The sequence below is a fragment of the Pelophylax lessonae genome (genome assembly GCF_965119305.1).
Source record: "Pelophylax lessonae genome assembly, chromosome: 5".
Lineage (NCBI taxonomy): Eukaryota > Metazoa > Chordata > Amphibia > Anura > Ranidae > Pelophylax > Pelophylax lessonae.
In genome coordinates, this window is record NC_138772.1 from 314,744,322 (window position 1) to 314,759,613 (window position 15,292).

Genomic DNA, 15,292 nt, shown 5'->3' on the forward strand with positions numbered 1-15,292 from the left:
CTGGCTAAGGCCGAGTCCAGAGTCAGACCAGCTTTGTGAATGGAATCTAGAGCATATTTCTGAAAATTCAGAATCCAGGTGAACTGCCTTAGAATTCGTATGTTAAATTCCAGGTTTTCCACCAGAGCAATAGGAGACTCTGCTTGCAGAAGGAGGTCGTTCAAGTAGCCCAGTACCGCGATCCCCAGTTGGAGTAACAATGCAAGCACCCGAGGCGAGACCAAAGGGTAATGCCACAAATTGAAAATGCTCCTCTCCCACGGCAAAGTGGAGGAAGCGCTGGTGACGGGCACATATTGGAATGTTAAGGAAAGCATCCTTGATGTCGATAGAAGCAAGAAAATCCCCTGATGCAGGGATGCCACCATCGTGCGAATGGACTCCATTCGGAACTTCTGCACCCCCACAAAGCAGTTCAGTGCCTTGAGGCCCAGGATTTGACGCACCTTGTCTTCCTTCCTGGGAACTGTAAACAGGTTTGAGTAATAACCCTGAAAACATTCAGAAGTCGGAACTGGGGCAATCACCCCTTGAAGTAACAGTTCTTGTACTGCCCCAAACAGACCCTGTAAGCGGTCCAGGGCAGGCGCAAGTTGGAAGGAAACTTAATCTTGTAGCCGGACCAAATGACTTTGTGGACCAACTTGTCTTGTACCAGGGAAGTCCACGGGTTCGAAAACCAGCAAAGACCTTCCCCCCCACCCCCGATACGGGTGAGAGCACACCTTGTTGCTGAAGAGCCTCGTCCAAGGGTCTGGAGAAGCCTGCTCTCGGCTTGGCCACCTCTATTTTCAATGGCAAATCACTGCAAAATGGCCACCGGACTACACGGACCACCAGCCGTTGTGCATTGAGCACACAGGCTACAACAAAATTGCGGAACCACGTGGCTGCCAGGAACCCCTTGGCCTCAAGGACAGGCCATGGCAGGATGGAGGGCCCTGGCAGGAGCCTTCAGGTGCAATACCAAGCCCCTCCCCCCCACTCTGACGCCAGCATAGACCCTGCCTCCACTCAGGAGATGGACCAGACCACCAACACAGCCCCAGTATAAGTGGAGGGTGGGGGGAGGTAGGATGGGGGGACAGAAGAAGCAGGTGCCTGATGGGAAGGAGGGGAAAAGGGGGGTCCAACCGCCCCAAATGAGGGGCCCACGTCCACCCAAAAAACCCTCCAGGAGGGGGACAGCTACTCACCAAACCAGGAACAAGGCGGACATAATCCTCTCCATCGAAATAGGGGGGCTGTCGGACAGGAGGAACACTGACTCAGGCTGAGACCCTGTCGTTTGCGACCTCGCGGGCCAGCCCCGTCTGGTGGGGTTTATGCCATGGCCAACCTAGCACGGAGCTGAGGTTTGCGTGCACTCGCTGGCCAGAATGGGGTGACAACTAGATCTAGATTATCCAGCCTGTCCCCCAGTCCGGCAGTTGATTGTAGATCTCACAAAAAAAAACAGGAGAAAAATTTCAATCTAAAAAGAAAAAAATTGTCAGGACCAGAGATCCGAGCAAGGAACTAGGTCCTTACTCCAGACTAGGCAGAAGAAAAAAAAAAAAAACTGAGCACCCATAGTGGAGTGAGGGAGTATAACCCCTGGGACTGCCTATAGGCGTAGCCAGACTTTCTGTCTAGTGACCCAATACAACCCAATGGTTAAGATGATCAATGAATGAAAGTGAAAGGTTGTTTTTGGTGTAGGAATCAAGCACTTTATCTTGCACATTTATAAGGATTTTTCACAAGGACTATTTTTTATTCTATTTTTTCATTTACGGTATTTTTTTTTTTATGAATGGACTATTTTTTTTTATTATAAGTATTTGGTATAAGTCACGTAGTTGTTTTGGAGCTTTGGTTTAGGTTATATAATCATTGAAAGGAGCACAATATTATATAGACTGGTATGGTTTACACGTAATGGCAAATGCTGTTTTGTTTTCTTTCATCTTTAATCTTTAGACCTCTAGCAAGAGGTAGTAGACAGCAGCTGAATTTTTTGGTATTTTTCATATTTTAGGTATTCACAGTGGCACAAGGTTTTTTTTAGTATATTTATCTCCTACTCTGTCCACTTTTAAACGATCCCTGAAACCCCTTCTCTTCAGAGACGGCTATCCTGCCTACACCTAACAACTGTATTTTTGTTTTCTCCATCAGCTCATCCCGCACAGTTATTACCTTTTGGAACATCACTTGACTCTCCCTTTTATATTGGAAGCTCTAATGAGCAGGGCCCTCCGATTCCTGCTGTATTAAATTGTATAGTAACTACACTGTCTATACCCTCATATTGCAAAGAACTGTACACACTGTTGGCGCTATATAAATCCCATATATTATTGAATTATAGTCAAAGTTTAGGTATGGCAATATTTATACAATTACTTTGCTCCAGCTTGAACCAATGTGTGGGATTTAGAATGGAAGCTGGAAATTACTGTAGTAGGCACAGGGTACCATGCCGAGTGACTTCCCTACTGCTTACTGATCCCAGACGGTTGCTCACTTGGCATGGGTGACATTCAGAGAACACTTTGCATTTTCTCAGTAAAGGAAAAGTGTTCTGATCTGATTGGAGAAGGTAGGGATCATGACATCACTCCAAATCAATCGTCAATGTCGATTTTAGACACACGGGTTTCTGCACTACTTTGATGCGACTGATGCTACTTGAGTGCCAGAGAGAGTGTATGGTTGTATCAAAGTCACACTACATGAACGGAACTCATATTTTCCTATTATAAAAAAAAAAAAGCAAAACCGTACTGGAAAAATGCATCAATCGCAACCTGCAAAGATGTGAATAGCCTTAAAGGGATTGTAGAGTCAGAAGGTTTATCTTAGTGCTTACTTTGCATTATGACAAAAAGCCTTCTGTGTGCAGCAGCCCCCCCTCACACTTACCAAAGGTCCCTCTGTCCAGCGATATCCACAAGTTTCAGCCATCTGAGATTCTCCCTCCTGATTGGCCAAAACACAGCAGTGCCACTGGCTGCTGCTGCCAAAGTCAGCTAGTCAATCAGGAAAGAGGGGACAGGGCCGGGTCGGGGCTCCATGTCTGAATGGGGCCAGGATCACAGAAGAGGGCCCTGAGAAGAGGCTGTTCTGTGCAAATCCACTGCAACAGAGCAAACATGTATAACATGTTTGTTTTTTTTCCCCCATAAAAAGGACTTTCTAATCACTTTAAGGTTAATGGTATGAAAGGAGCAAAACACAACTAGTAATGACTAGATTGCAATGAAGTGTACCCAGTAGACATTGTAAAACTCATACATTGGTATGAATTTTTGTATTATTTAACTACAGTACCAAAGTAAACAGGCACGTGGGGTTGTAGCTTATCGCTGAAATCACTACTCCAGTGCTGACAAAGTGGAGCTGCTTAAGAGCACATGTACATTTTGTGTGAACTTCTTTGTGGGCAACACAATATGTAGTCAAACATTTAAAAAAAAAACAGCCCAAAGAAAGTGGCAAGTACGTATGTTTTTTGAACATTGATGCACATTGAAGGCTCACTGAAAATACAGGCACATGCAAAAACAAAAATGCATTTACAAGGAGTGAATGGACCCTATTGGCTCCATGTTACTCCATTTTCCTGAAACTTTTTTTTCCCCCTTTAAACAATCCAGAAAATAAGAACAAAAAGGCAAACGTTAGAAAGGTTTTTTTTACCTTTGTAGGTCATCAAGAGTTCCCTCATCAGCAGAGCAAGGACTAAGCCGGAGAACATTCTGCTTCAAGTTCAGATGGGTAAGATCTTGGCTGTAAAACAAGTTTTCAGGAAGGTGCTCCAAATTACAACAGGACAGGTCCACAGAACTGATCCTTTGGGAAGCAATCTGAGGGTGACACATGAAACTATCCTTAGCAAAAAGCACACAAGGCAATATTTTAGTTAAGCGTTTACAAAACCCCCTTCAGTAAAAAAAACAAGTTTGTGATTACATAGAAGGCAGGGGAGGAGAGAAACAGCACTACACTAATCTTCCCAGTGAAGAGTGTCAGTACGAGTCATTAAAAGAGTACATCCAAGGAGCATAGCTAGGGAACTGACCACTGTGTGCTGTCCTGCTTAGTGTGGGCAGTTTTTTTTTTTTTCAAATATAGTTTTATTAAATCATTTCATACAAAAATTAACAAGACATAAAGATTCAACAAATTCCCAGAACCTAAACACAATGGCAACAGTACATCCTCATAGGTATCTCTCACTATATCTCAAGATGGTATTTCAGACCTTCCTATATTAGCCCGTCTGGCACCTGATCCCAATGCTGTTGCCCAGTTTATTATACCCCCCCACCCCCCACAGAGGAAGAGAAAAAAAAAAAAAATAATAAAAAGAAAAAAAATTCCTTATTTAAAAAACAGAATTACCAAACAAGCATTTCCTCCTCCCAATCCCCCCCCTCCCGTAGATGAACGACGCGCCCCCCCCCCTATCTCCGGTCCTCTATCGAACCCTCTTAGTTAACAAAAAGTCGTCTGCCTACCTCTGATAACAAACAGGATCTCTATCGAGTCCTCTTAACCGACAAAAAGTCGTCTGCCTACCTCTGATAACATAAACAGGTTCCATTTATCCCAGATGCTATTATATTTTTCCTGCTTATGTTGTGAGGACAAGATCAAGTCTTCCATTCTACTAATATTTTCTACCTTCCGTACCCAGTCTGAAATTGATGGCGCTCGTGTTTTTTTCCACAGTAAGGGGATACATGCCTTTGCAGCATCTAATAGAAAAGGTATTATTGACCTCTCATATTTTCCAATTGGAATTTCAGAAAGATGGAATAGGAAAAAGGCTGGGTCCTCCTCTATCTTATAATCTGTAAAGGTTTGGGTCAAATTCCTTACCTCCGACCAAAAGGGCCTTATTACTTCGCATGACCAAAAGATATGTAAAATTGTGCCCTTCTCCTTCCTACACCTCCAGCATTTATCTGTCTCTTGTGGATACCATTTGTGTACTTTATCCGGTGTATTGTACCACCTGGTAAGTATCTTGAAATTTGTTTCTTGGGATTTAACGCATCTTGCAGGTCTAAAAGTAAATCTAAGAATCCTTTCTATTTGTTCCTGGGTGAGCTCACGGTTTAGCTCACTTCTCCATTTCTCTATCCATGGCCAATTCATCAACTCTTTTGGTGTGGTTAATAATTTATATGAAGTTGCTAAAGTGCGCGTAACACTCCTTCGTCCTTCACAATCTCTCAAACTCCGTCAGTGGTCTATCAAATCGCTCTGGGTTCGGTATCGATGATAGAAAATGGTGCAACTGATTAGCCTGCCAAAAGGGTAGGCCAAATGGTCCCCCTTCCTCTTTTAATTTTACAATCGATGGCCACTTTTTCTCTATCAAAAAGGCTGATACTTGTACCTGCCCTTTTTCTTTCAGTTTTATATACTCTTTCCCCTCCATGCCCGGAATGAATTTGGGATTTCCTATTATTGGGACTAAGGGTGAATCCATAGTTGTTAATTTTTGTTGAATACCTTGATAATGACTTATACGAAGCGTATTACCTATTATTGGGTGGGATTTCAAATTTCCAGGTAGACTTGGGTAACACCATAATGCCCTCTTTAAGTCCACTATGGTTTGCGCTTGTTCTATTTGCGTCCAAAGTTTTGTACTGGACTGGTGCCACCAATCCAGTACTCTGCTTAGGTGTATACCGTGGTAATACTTGCGTACGTCTGGTAATGCTAGACCCCCGTACTGTTTTGACACTACCAAGGTACTACGGGCTAAACGAGGCTTTTTCCCTGCCCATATATATTTAATAAATAATGTGTGTACACTCTTAAAGAAATTATTTGGTATTTTTACCGGTAATGCTCGCATAAGGTATAAATATTTAGGGAGGATATTCATTTTCAATAAGTTACATCTCCCAAACCAGGATTGCAGCCCTCCTTGCCACTGTCCCAGCATCTTCCTCGTCTCTGCTAACAATGGCGGGAAATTCAGTTCGAAGACCTTAGATAAATTTGTAGGTACATACGTCCCCAGATATCTCACCGCCGAATCCTTCCATTTAAATTTAAAACTAGCTTTTAATATAGGTAATTTCAACTTTGGGATACCCACCCCCATTGCCTCCGATTTTCCATAATTTATTTTGAAATTGGAAAGTATTCCGTACTGCTCAATTTCCTTCAGTAAATTCGGCAGCGAGATCTCTGGGTTTGTTATCGTAAACAAAAGGTCGTCGGCGTATGCGGCGATTTTATATTGTGTTTGTTTCAGCTTTATCCCCCCTATGTCCGGGTTTGCTCTAATTCTGCACAGTAGGGGTTCCAGCGATAAGGCGAACAGGAGGGGAGACAACGGGCATCCCTGCCTTGTGCCGTTTTTTATTACAAAGGGGTCTGAAAGAATTCCGTTTGCTTTTACTCTTGCTGTAGGGTTTGAGTAGACTTTCGCTATTTTCTGTAACATTAACTCTCCTACTCCTATGTGTTTTAGGACTGAAAACATGTAAGACCATTTCACCCGGTCAAAGGCTTTCTCCGCATCTGTGCTCAATATGACGCAGGGGGTCCCAGACGAGCTGGCCACCTGCATCAGATTGAGCACTCTAGTCGTGTTGTCCCTTGCCTCCCTGTCTGCCATAAACCCCACCTGGTCTAAATGTACTATGTTTGGCATATATTTTGTTAATCTTGTAGCGAGTATCTTAGTATATATTTTTAGATCCACGTTTAGGAGAGATATCGGTCTATAGCTCCCACACTGCGATGGGTCTTTCCCTTCTTTTAAGATCAGTGAGATATGGGCTGTCAGGGTATCTCTAGCCCAGATCTCATTTGCATCGACCCCATTATATAGTCTTCCCAAATATGGACCCAGTATGTGAAATAACGTGTGGTAATATTGGTTTGATAACCCGTCCGGGCCCGGTGCTTTCCCCTGTCTCATTGATCTCAGGGCTTGCTGGATTTCTTCCTGCGTAATGTCTGTCTCCATAGCCAAACATGCCTCCTGCGGTAATACTGGTAAACCAGATTGTGACAGGTAATTTTCTATCTCTTGCTCAATATTCTCATCATCCGTCAGATTGTATAGGGCAGAGAAGAAAGATTCAAATTCCCCTGCTATCTGTCCCGGGAGTGCTTTCCTTTCCCCCCCTGGCGCCACTATATAAGGTATATATGACCTCCCCTTCTGATCCCGCACTGTCTTTGCTAACATTTTCCCGCATTTATTTGCCGATTCGTATGAGAATCTTTGTGATACTTGTAGTGCTGCTTTTGCCTTGTATTGGAGTAAATCTGTTATCTGTTTTCTGACTAATATTAGTTCTGCTAGTAAAGGTGCTGATGATTTCTGCTTATGATTCTTCTCTAGATTCTTTAATTTCTCTAATAATGCCTTTAGGTTACTATTTCTTTCTCTTTTGATTCTAGCCCCATGCTTTATTAGTACCCCTCTTACTACCGATTTATGTGCTTCCCAGAGAGTACCTATCGTACATTCTGCTTGGTCATTAATCTCAAAATAATTTTGTAGTTCCTTTACTACGTCCATTAGAACCTCCTGGTTTTGTAAAAGGCTTTCATTTAATCTCCAGAAACGTTGTTTATGTGAATTAGTGGAGGTCAAGCTATAGATCATTGAAATTGGGGCATGGTCTGACCAACTGATGTTATCTATCCCTGTATTCCTAACCGCCTGGAGTTGGGCATGGGGGACCAGGAAGAAGTCAATCCTGGAGTAGCTTTTATGAGGATTTGAGTAAAATGAGAATTCTTTCTCAGAAGGGTGTTGGAGTCGCCAGATGTCTATTAGCTGTTCTCTATGTAAGATTTTTACCACTCTTCTACCTATTCCCTGTGGGGTTACTGATAGTCCATTGGAAGTATCCACTACTGGTGTCAGGGTGATATTAAAATCCCCCCCCAAAAGTAGTTGGCCTTCTGCAAAATCCCTCAAATCCGACAGTGTTCTGGCAATAAACTTATCCTGCTGGGTGTTCGGTACATATAATGTTGCCATTGTAACTTGTATATCTCCTATTTTACCTTTTAGAAACAAAAATCTGCCATTTACATCAATTTTACTTTCTTGATATGTCCATGGTATACTATTAGCGATCAATATCGATACACCCCGAGATTTACTTTGCATATTGGTTGAATGATATACATACGGGAAAGCTCCACTATTGAGGTATGGTAATTTATTTGTCTTAAAGTGCGTTTCTTGAATGAAAGCTATGCTTGTTTTGAGGCGTTTTAATTCCATCAATAGAACTCGTCTCTTTTCTGGGATATTTAATCCCTTCACATTAAGGGAGATGAGTTTTATGTCGTCCATCCCCGGGAGGGTGGGAGGACGGGAGGGGAGCAAGAAAAACACACCGAGAAAAAAAAAAAAAAAAAGAGAAAAAGAAGAAGAGAAAAAAAAAAAAAAAAACCCCAAATACCCAGATATATTCCTCTTCCCCTAACTAATCCCTCTGAGTCAACGGCAAGGACCAAGGTTCGTCTCCGCTGCTCCCTCAGTGGGAAGAATATCTATTCTTCTTTTTTTTTTTACACACGGCATTTTAATGCCATTTGTGTGTTTACCTAAATGGGGAAGTGAGCGGAAGAGGCCAATGAGTAAATCCCCCCGCCGCTTCTCCCCCCCCGCCCTTAAATTTCATTTTTCGCCCCTTTTATCTGTCGTACCCCCATTGTACTCCCAGGATCTTAATTGCTCATACCAGTCCACTTTTCTTCAAGTTTCTCTCCTCCTCTTCCTTTCCTCCTGCCCCGAAGAGAGAAAAAAAAAAAAAAAAAAAAAGGAAAAAAAAATTCCCATATCCCTCCTAACTGCTCCTCTAGTGTATTCAAGTACATCCACAATCAAACTCAAATTTACACTGTTAAGTTTATACTTTTGTACAACAGTACCCCCTCTCTCCTGTTCCCCCTGGAAGAGAGGTAGGGGCAGGATATTGACTCTTTAGTTTCAAAAAGGAAAAAAAAAAAAAAAAAAAAAGGTGGGGGAGGGAGTCCATATCCCTTCTATCCCATCTTCTAATATGTTCAAATACATCTAAATTTACAATACAAATTACAGCACTCGCTCCATATGGTGGGGGGGGGGAAGGTACCCATATCCCTTCCGTACAATCTTCTAATATGCTCAGATACATCTACAGTAAGACTCCAGTTTAAATTATTAAGTTTATACTTTCACCCCCCTCTCTCCCATTCCCCCCAAAAAAAAAAAAAAAAAAAAAAACCACGAAGAGCGAAGAGGTGATCAGGCTACTGGTTCTTTAGTTTCCTAGGTCCCCCCACAAAGGAGGGAGGGAGAGGGGGAAAAAAAAAAAAAAAAAAACCCCCAATACCCGTGTCTCTATGAAGAGAAGGGGGAAAAAAAAAAAAAAAAAAAGAGAACACCCCTTCATATACATATCGTGAATAAAAAAAAAAAAAAAAAAAAACCCCCGTGTCTTATGCACAATTTAATGTGAAAAAAAAAACAAAAAAAAAAACAAAAAAAAAAAAAAAAAAAGAAAAGAACCAAAGAAAACCACCCCGTGCTTCAGGGGGAAAAAAAAAACAACAAGATCCCCGTTACGTACTATGGACCCCAAAAGCAAACCCCTTTTACTAGTATTATTATTATTAGTGTTATTATGTGTAAAAAAAAAAAAAAAAAAAATACCCTCTACTCTATTACCACCCCTTATTCCTTGACTCTTCCCAAAACCTCTCTACTCCCACCCACCATTGTGGGCTCTTCCATTAGCTACAGTGCACCATATGTCCACCTCTGAAAAAAAAAAAAAAAAAAAATTATTTTCTTTTTTTTTTAAAAAAAATCACAAAAAAAAGCACAGAGTTTTCCCTTTCTTTGTCCGTGCGTCACTAAGACAGAGGAAGAAAAAAAAAAAAAAAGGAAAAAGGGGGGGAATCTTCTAGCCCCCCTCTTCTCCTCGCTTCCACTTCTCATTTATTCTCTTCATTTTCTTCCTAAAGACTGGGTTTCTGTATGTCGATGATCCCCTCCTCTGTTATTCACCCCGAGGGGCCCCATCCAATTAGGGATATCTATGGGTTCCGTGCCCAGAAATGTAAACAGTGCATATTTCTCCTGTATTCTCCGCAGGGTAAAGTAATGTCCACTCCTGCAAAATGTTATGGAGAAGGGAAATCCCCATCTATAAGTGCAACCTTGCCTCCTGGCCAGGTCTAGTAGTGGCCTTAACAAAGCTCGTCGTTGTAGAGTCGCTTTAGCGATATCCGAAAACATTTTTATGGGTGTCCCTTCATAATTTAGCTCTTTCATGCCCCAGGCCAGTCTCAGAATGGATTCTTTGTGTACATAACTATAAAGCTTACATATCACATCCCTCGGATTGTCTTCTGATCTTCTAGGGCCGAGCACCCTATGTATCCTCTCTACCTCCAGCTGTGCCGGGAATTTATCCCCCATAATTTTTTTAAACACCTGCTTAGTTACATCTATAAGCTGCTCCTGCTTTACCGTCTCAGGTAAGCCCCGAATCCTCAGATTCTTTCGACGACTACGATTTTCGAGATCTTCAAGTTGTATATGAATAGTTCCTTCACTTTCTTCCTGTAAATCTCTTGCGTGTTCCAAAGCCGTTACCCGGTCTTTAATTAAAGCTATTGTTGTTTCATCCTCTGCTACCCGGTTAGCCAACACCTGTATCTCCTTTCTCACCAACTGCATCTCCCTGCGGTGCGTTTCCTCCACTCGTTCAATAATTTGTTCCATATCCAATTTAGTGGGTAATGCACTCAAGATGGCTTTTAACTCGGCTGTCTGGGTTGCAATTTGGGGGTTTACTAGGGGGCTCAAATCTCCTCTTTGACTCTCGTCCTGCCCCACCAGACTGGATTCTCCTGAAGGTGAGGTGACCCGAGAATCGGTCATATCACTAGTCTCTAGGTCAGTCTGTATCTCCTCCCTCCTCTCTGCCATCTCACCTTCCCTGGTTGTTTTTTTTGATAAGAACCGCCTTATTTCTCCCTCTGCTTTATTGTTTACCGGCTCTTTTCCCAAGCTTTTTCTTCCCTTGCGCCTTTTCGACAATGTCATATTATCTATGAGACACTGATGGGTTTTCCTTGAATGCACCACACTTCTAGCAGGCTCCTCTTACTTACTTTGCTGCCGTATAAGGGCTTAACTGCTAGTGAACCTCCAGCAGGTTTTATTTGTAAGATAAAATGTCTGCTCACCTCTTCCAAGGTTTACCTCTTTGATGCTCCTGCCATATAGCTTCTCGGCATTGTCTTCCCTGGAGGTTCCCGTGAGTCTCCGCCTAGGTTCCCACAGAGCGGTAGGTGAGCGATCTCCTTAGCAGACTATCACTGATCCCATCAGGCAGTGCTCTCTCTCTCTCAAGAGCGGTGGGTGAGCAACCTCCTTGGCGGTCCGTCACTGACCCCGCCGGTTCTGCTGTCTGCCGAGCTTTCTCTCTCAGGAGCGGTAACTACACCCACTCCTTGGCGGTCCGTCACTGATCCCGCCGGTCCTGCTGCGTACAGTGCTCTCCCTCTCCGGGCAAGTGATTGAAGGGTGATCCGACCGTGTCACCGTCGACTCCACGTGTAGGGCGTCTCTGAGCTACTTAGCTCTGGTGCTCATTCGGGCGGGGGAGAGAGCGCGAAGCTAGGGAGTTCACGGAGCTCTCACTCCCATGACCGCTTCCGACCACGCCCCCCCTCCGGCACAGACCTCGTGTGGGCAGTTTTTAATAGGAAAGCAAGGTGACTAGCAGGATCACCAGGGATTTCATATAAGGGAAGCAATACAAAGAAAATGAAATGTTGGGGGTAACAAACGCTTTAATGTTTGTTAATGCCTGTATCACTTTTTTTGGATGGGTTTAAACTCTACTCTATTCAACACAGGACATTACAGACGTCCTAGCTATTTCAGTCTACACAATAAATAGGATTTAAAAAAAACAAAACCGATAATAGGTCTAGCTCAGGGTTTCTAAACCAGGGTTGCGTGGAATCCTAGGGTTCCTCCTGAGGTTGTTATGGGTTTCCTTGAGCAATGGGCAATTTCTGTCTCAGATACGTTTCCAATGACACCATTGTTCCTTTTAGCTATCTGTAAGGGGGTAATTCTTCCCAATGATGACCTTTTAGCTATCTGTAAGGGGGTAATTCTTCCCAATGATGACAAGAGTAAAGAGCCTTCTTCCCACTGACTGTCACGCCAATGTGTCATGAGTTGTAGATTTTTAATTTTTAGCAGGGGTTCCCCGAGACCAGAAATTTATTTCAAGGGTTCCTCTGTGTTGAAAAGATTGAGGAAAGGCTGGTTTAGATGAATCTATCTGCACCGCATCCCTGAATAATGTATGAAAAAATAATTTTAATTGGTGCTGAAACCTTCCATTACAAGGGGGTGCAGTATCCCAATGCATTTTACACTCAGCAGAGGTAAGAAGCTGCTAATGTAAAACGCGTAAAGATATTTCACCCTCTTCTGGATCTACTGTTGTATATTGTACGTTTATTCCGATGGAAGGTTTCAGAACACAATTAAAAATCTAATTTTCTTTGTTTTTGTTTTTCAAATATGATTATTTTTCTTTGTAATTTCTCTATATTTTGCAAAGAAGGGCAGGCAAAAATTTCACTTTAGATGTGCAAAGCTGGGAGACATACCCAAAAATACTTGCAGCTGTAATTGCAGCGAAGGATGGTTCTACAAAGTAGGGGCTGATTACAAATGCATTTCACACTTTTCAGATGTTTGTAAAATATTTTGAAAACCATTTATCAATTTTCTTCCACTTCATAATTATGTGCCAATCTATATCTAATCAAATGTAGGCACTGTAACCTTCAAGCAATGAAACTGGCCGGAACTCAAACATATGGAAAACGGACAGAACTCATGCAGACAATATACTTGGTGGGATCAGGATTCATAACTTGGCACAGCAAGGTCACAGTAAACCACTAAAGAAACGGAGTCCATTATAGGATAAACATGCTATCACATTAAATGACAAAATAAACACACCATAACGAAAACACTGATAGCTTAGGATGCTGGCAGTGGGAAATAACTGAAAAACAGGCCAGTGTAAGGAGCTGAAACATGACAGAGAAATGTTATATGAAACAAAAAAAGTCCAAAGATCACATACATGACCTTGTCAACATTAAAAGTGGACTTTGGCCAGAAACATATTGACTCAGGGATTATTTTCTCTCATAAATAAACAATTAGTAATAGAGTAAAAGGTAAACCAAATTGCTCTGTCCTGAGCTCTTTGTGCAATGATTGTCACGTTGCACTGCAGCTCAGTCCTTTCTGGGAGAAGGGCCACAGAGAAGAAATACAAAACAATGCTAACACTGTTAGGAAGCAACTCTTACAAAACAAGGACCCTTCCCAAAACAGACTGAGGCCCTGATCTTCAATAGGCGTTCATCCTTGAAGGACTCCTTGCAGGCTTTTTGGAGACAAAAGCAATGAAAAGACTGCAGAATACCAAACTAAAGACAATCAAAACACAAGGGAATTTGCCAATCAAGACCAAGCAAATAACGCAATAGTTTAGCACTGATGCTAACAAAGGCCCTTTAACAGAATAACTGGAAGGAATCTAAGAATGTTCATGTCAGGAAGGGGGTAAAATCTTCCGGGGCTTAAGTGGTTAAAGTGTGTATCTATTTACTTGATGTAACATCTTTCAGATTTCACAAAAAAATTGGGGTGTAGTTTAAGGTTTTGTTTTTTCTAATTTAAGTGTATTTTTTCCAAAAAAGCTGCGCTTGAAAAACCACTGCATGAATACTGTGTGATATAAAATATTGCAATGATTGCCAGTTTATTCTCTAGGGTCTCCGGAAAAAAAAAAAATAATAAATGTGTGTGGGGGGGGGGGGGGGGGGGATATTGGGGGTAGGTAATTTTCTGGCAAAAAAACAATTTTTGTAAAATCTTACCGTAAAATTCCTTTCTCTGAGTCCTCCGACAGTCGCCGCCCCCTCACAAGTCTTCACCAATGGGTATTGACCTTTGCTCCGCAGGAGTAGCTAGGCACAAGATTTGTTAGTAACAAAAGCTTTTAGCATAGACACACCCCTAGGGGCTGTCCTACTAGTCAATACCTCCCTGCACCAGCATTCCCAACTCAGTTTGGTAGCATAGCAGTAAGAGTACACAAAAACCCCAAAAGAGGGGCGGGGGGCGGCGACTGTCGGAGGACTCAGAGAAAGGAATTTTACGCTAAGATTTTACAAAAATTCAGTTTTCTCTTACGTCCTCCGACAGTCGCCGCCCCCTCACAAGTCTTCACCAATGGGATGTCCCAAAGCAGTGTAGACATGAGGGGTGGGAGACGCAGTCGCAGAAGAGCAACGCAGTACCCTCAGCAGAGAAGGAACCTTACACACCGTAAGAGAACCAGCTGGGCAACAGGAAAGTGCTCAACATGAGCAACAACCCAGGAAAACAAGCAACCCAGGGGTGAAACACCCCCACAGCCAAAGACCCATAAACAAGGGTCCCTATAGCACTGCCGCACAGAGAACTTGCGGCCAAAAGGAGGCATCGGCTGACGCCCAAACACCCATCTTAGAAAAAGTGGAGAAGGTGTGCACGGACGACCAAGTCGCAGCCTTGCACACCTGGGCCACCAAGGCCCGAAGCCGGAAGGCCGAAGACGTACTCAGAGATATGGTAGAGTGCGCCTTAACAGGGAAGGGTGGAACCCGTTCCTGCAAGTATAGGCCAGAACAATGGACTGTCAGATCCATTTGGCAATGGTCGCCGCAGACGCCGCCATGCCCTTCCGAGGACCCTCAGGAAGGACAAGGAGGGAATCCGACTCGCGAAAAGAAATAGCGGACGACAGGGGGAACCCTGAGCGTCCTGACAACATCCAAGGAATGCAAAGTAACCCCCTAGGATGCACGGGCTTCGCACAGAGCGAAGGCACGACAATGTCCTCACCAAGGTGAAAGCCAGAGCCACCTTAGGGAGGAAGGACGGGTGAGGTCGCAAGACCACCTTACCCTTGTGAACCACCGGGTAGGGAGAACGGCAGGACAATGCCGCCAACTCTGACACCCTGCGAGCCGAAGTGATCGCCACTAAAAAAGGCAATCTTTTCAGACAGCAGAGACAAATGATATCCCCTTGAAGTTGTCAAAGGGGACACGCTGCAAAACACGGACAGAACCAAGTCCAAGTCCCACGGAGGTAAGGGCCCCCTCCGAGGAGGGGCCAAAAGACGCACACCTCTAACAAAGGTGCGAATGAGGAATGAGACGC

The 15,292-nt window shown here is 43.3% G+C and overlaps 1 protein-coding gene across 2 annotated transcripts in view; it reads right to left on the bottom strand.

Annotated features, from left to right (window-relative positions):
• PHLPP1 (PH domain and leucine rich repeat protein phosphatase 1) overlaps nucleotides 1–15,292 on the bottom strand; it is a 272,576-nt gene that overhangs the window by 120,238 nt on the left and 137,046 nt on the right. For both annotated transcript variants that reach the window (XM_082257744.1, XM_082257743.1), the window contains exon 4: nucleotides 3,685–3,851. In XM_082257744.1, the coding sequence (XP_082113870.1) occupies nucleotides 3,685–3,851 (167 nt within the window). The remainder of the gene's footprint in view (nucleotides 1–3,684; nucleotides 3,852–15,292) is intronic.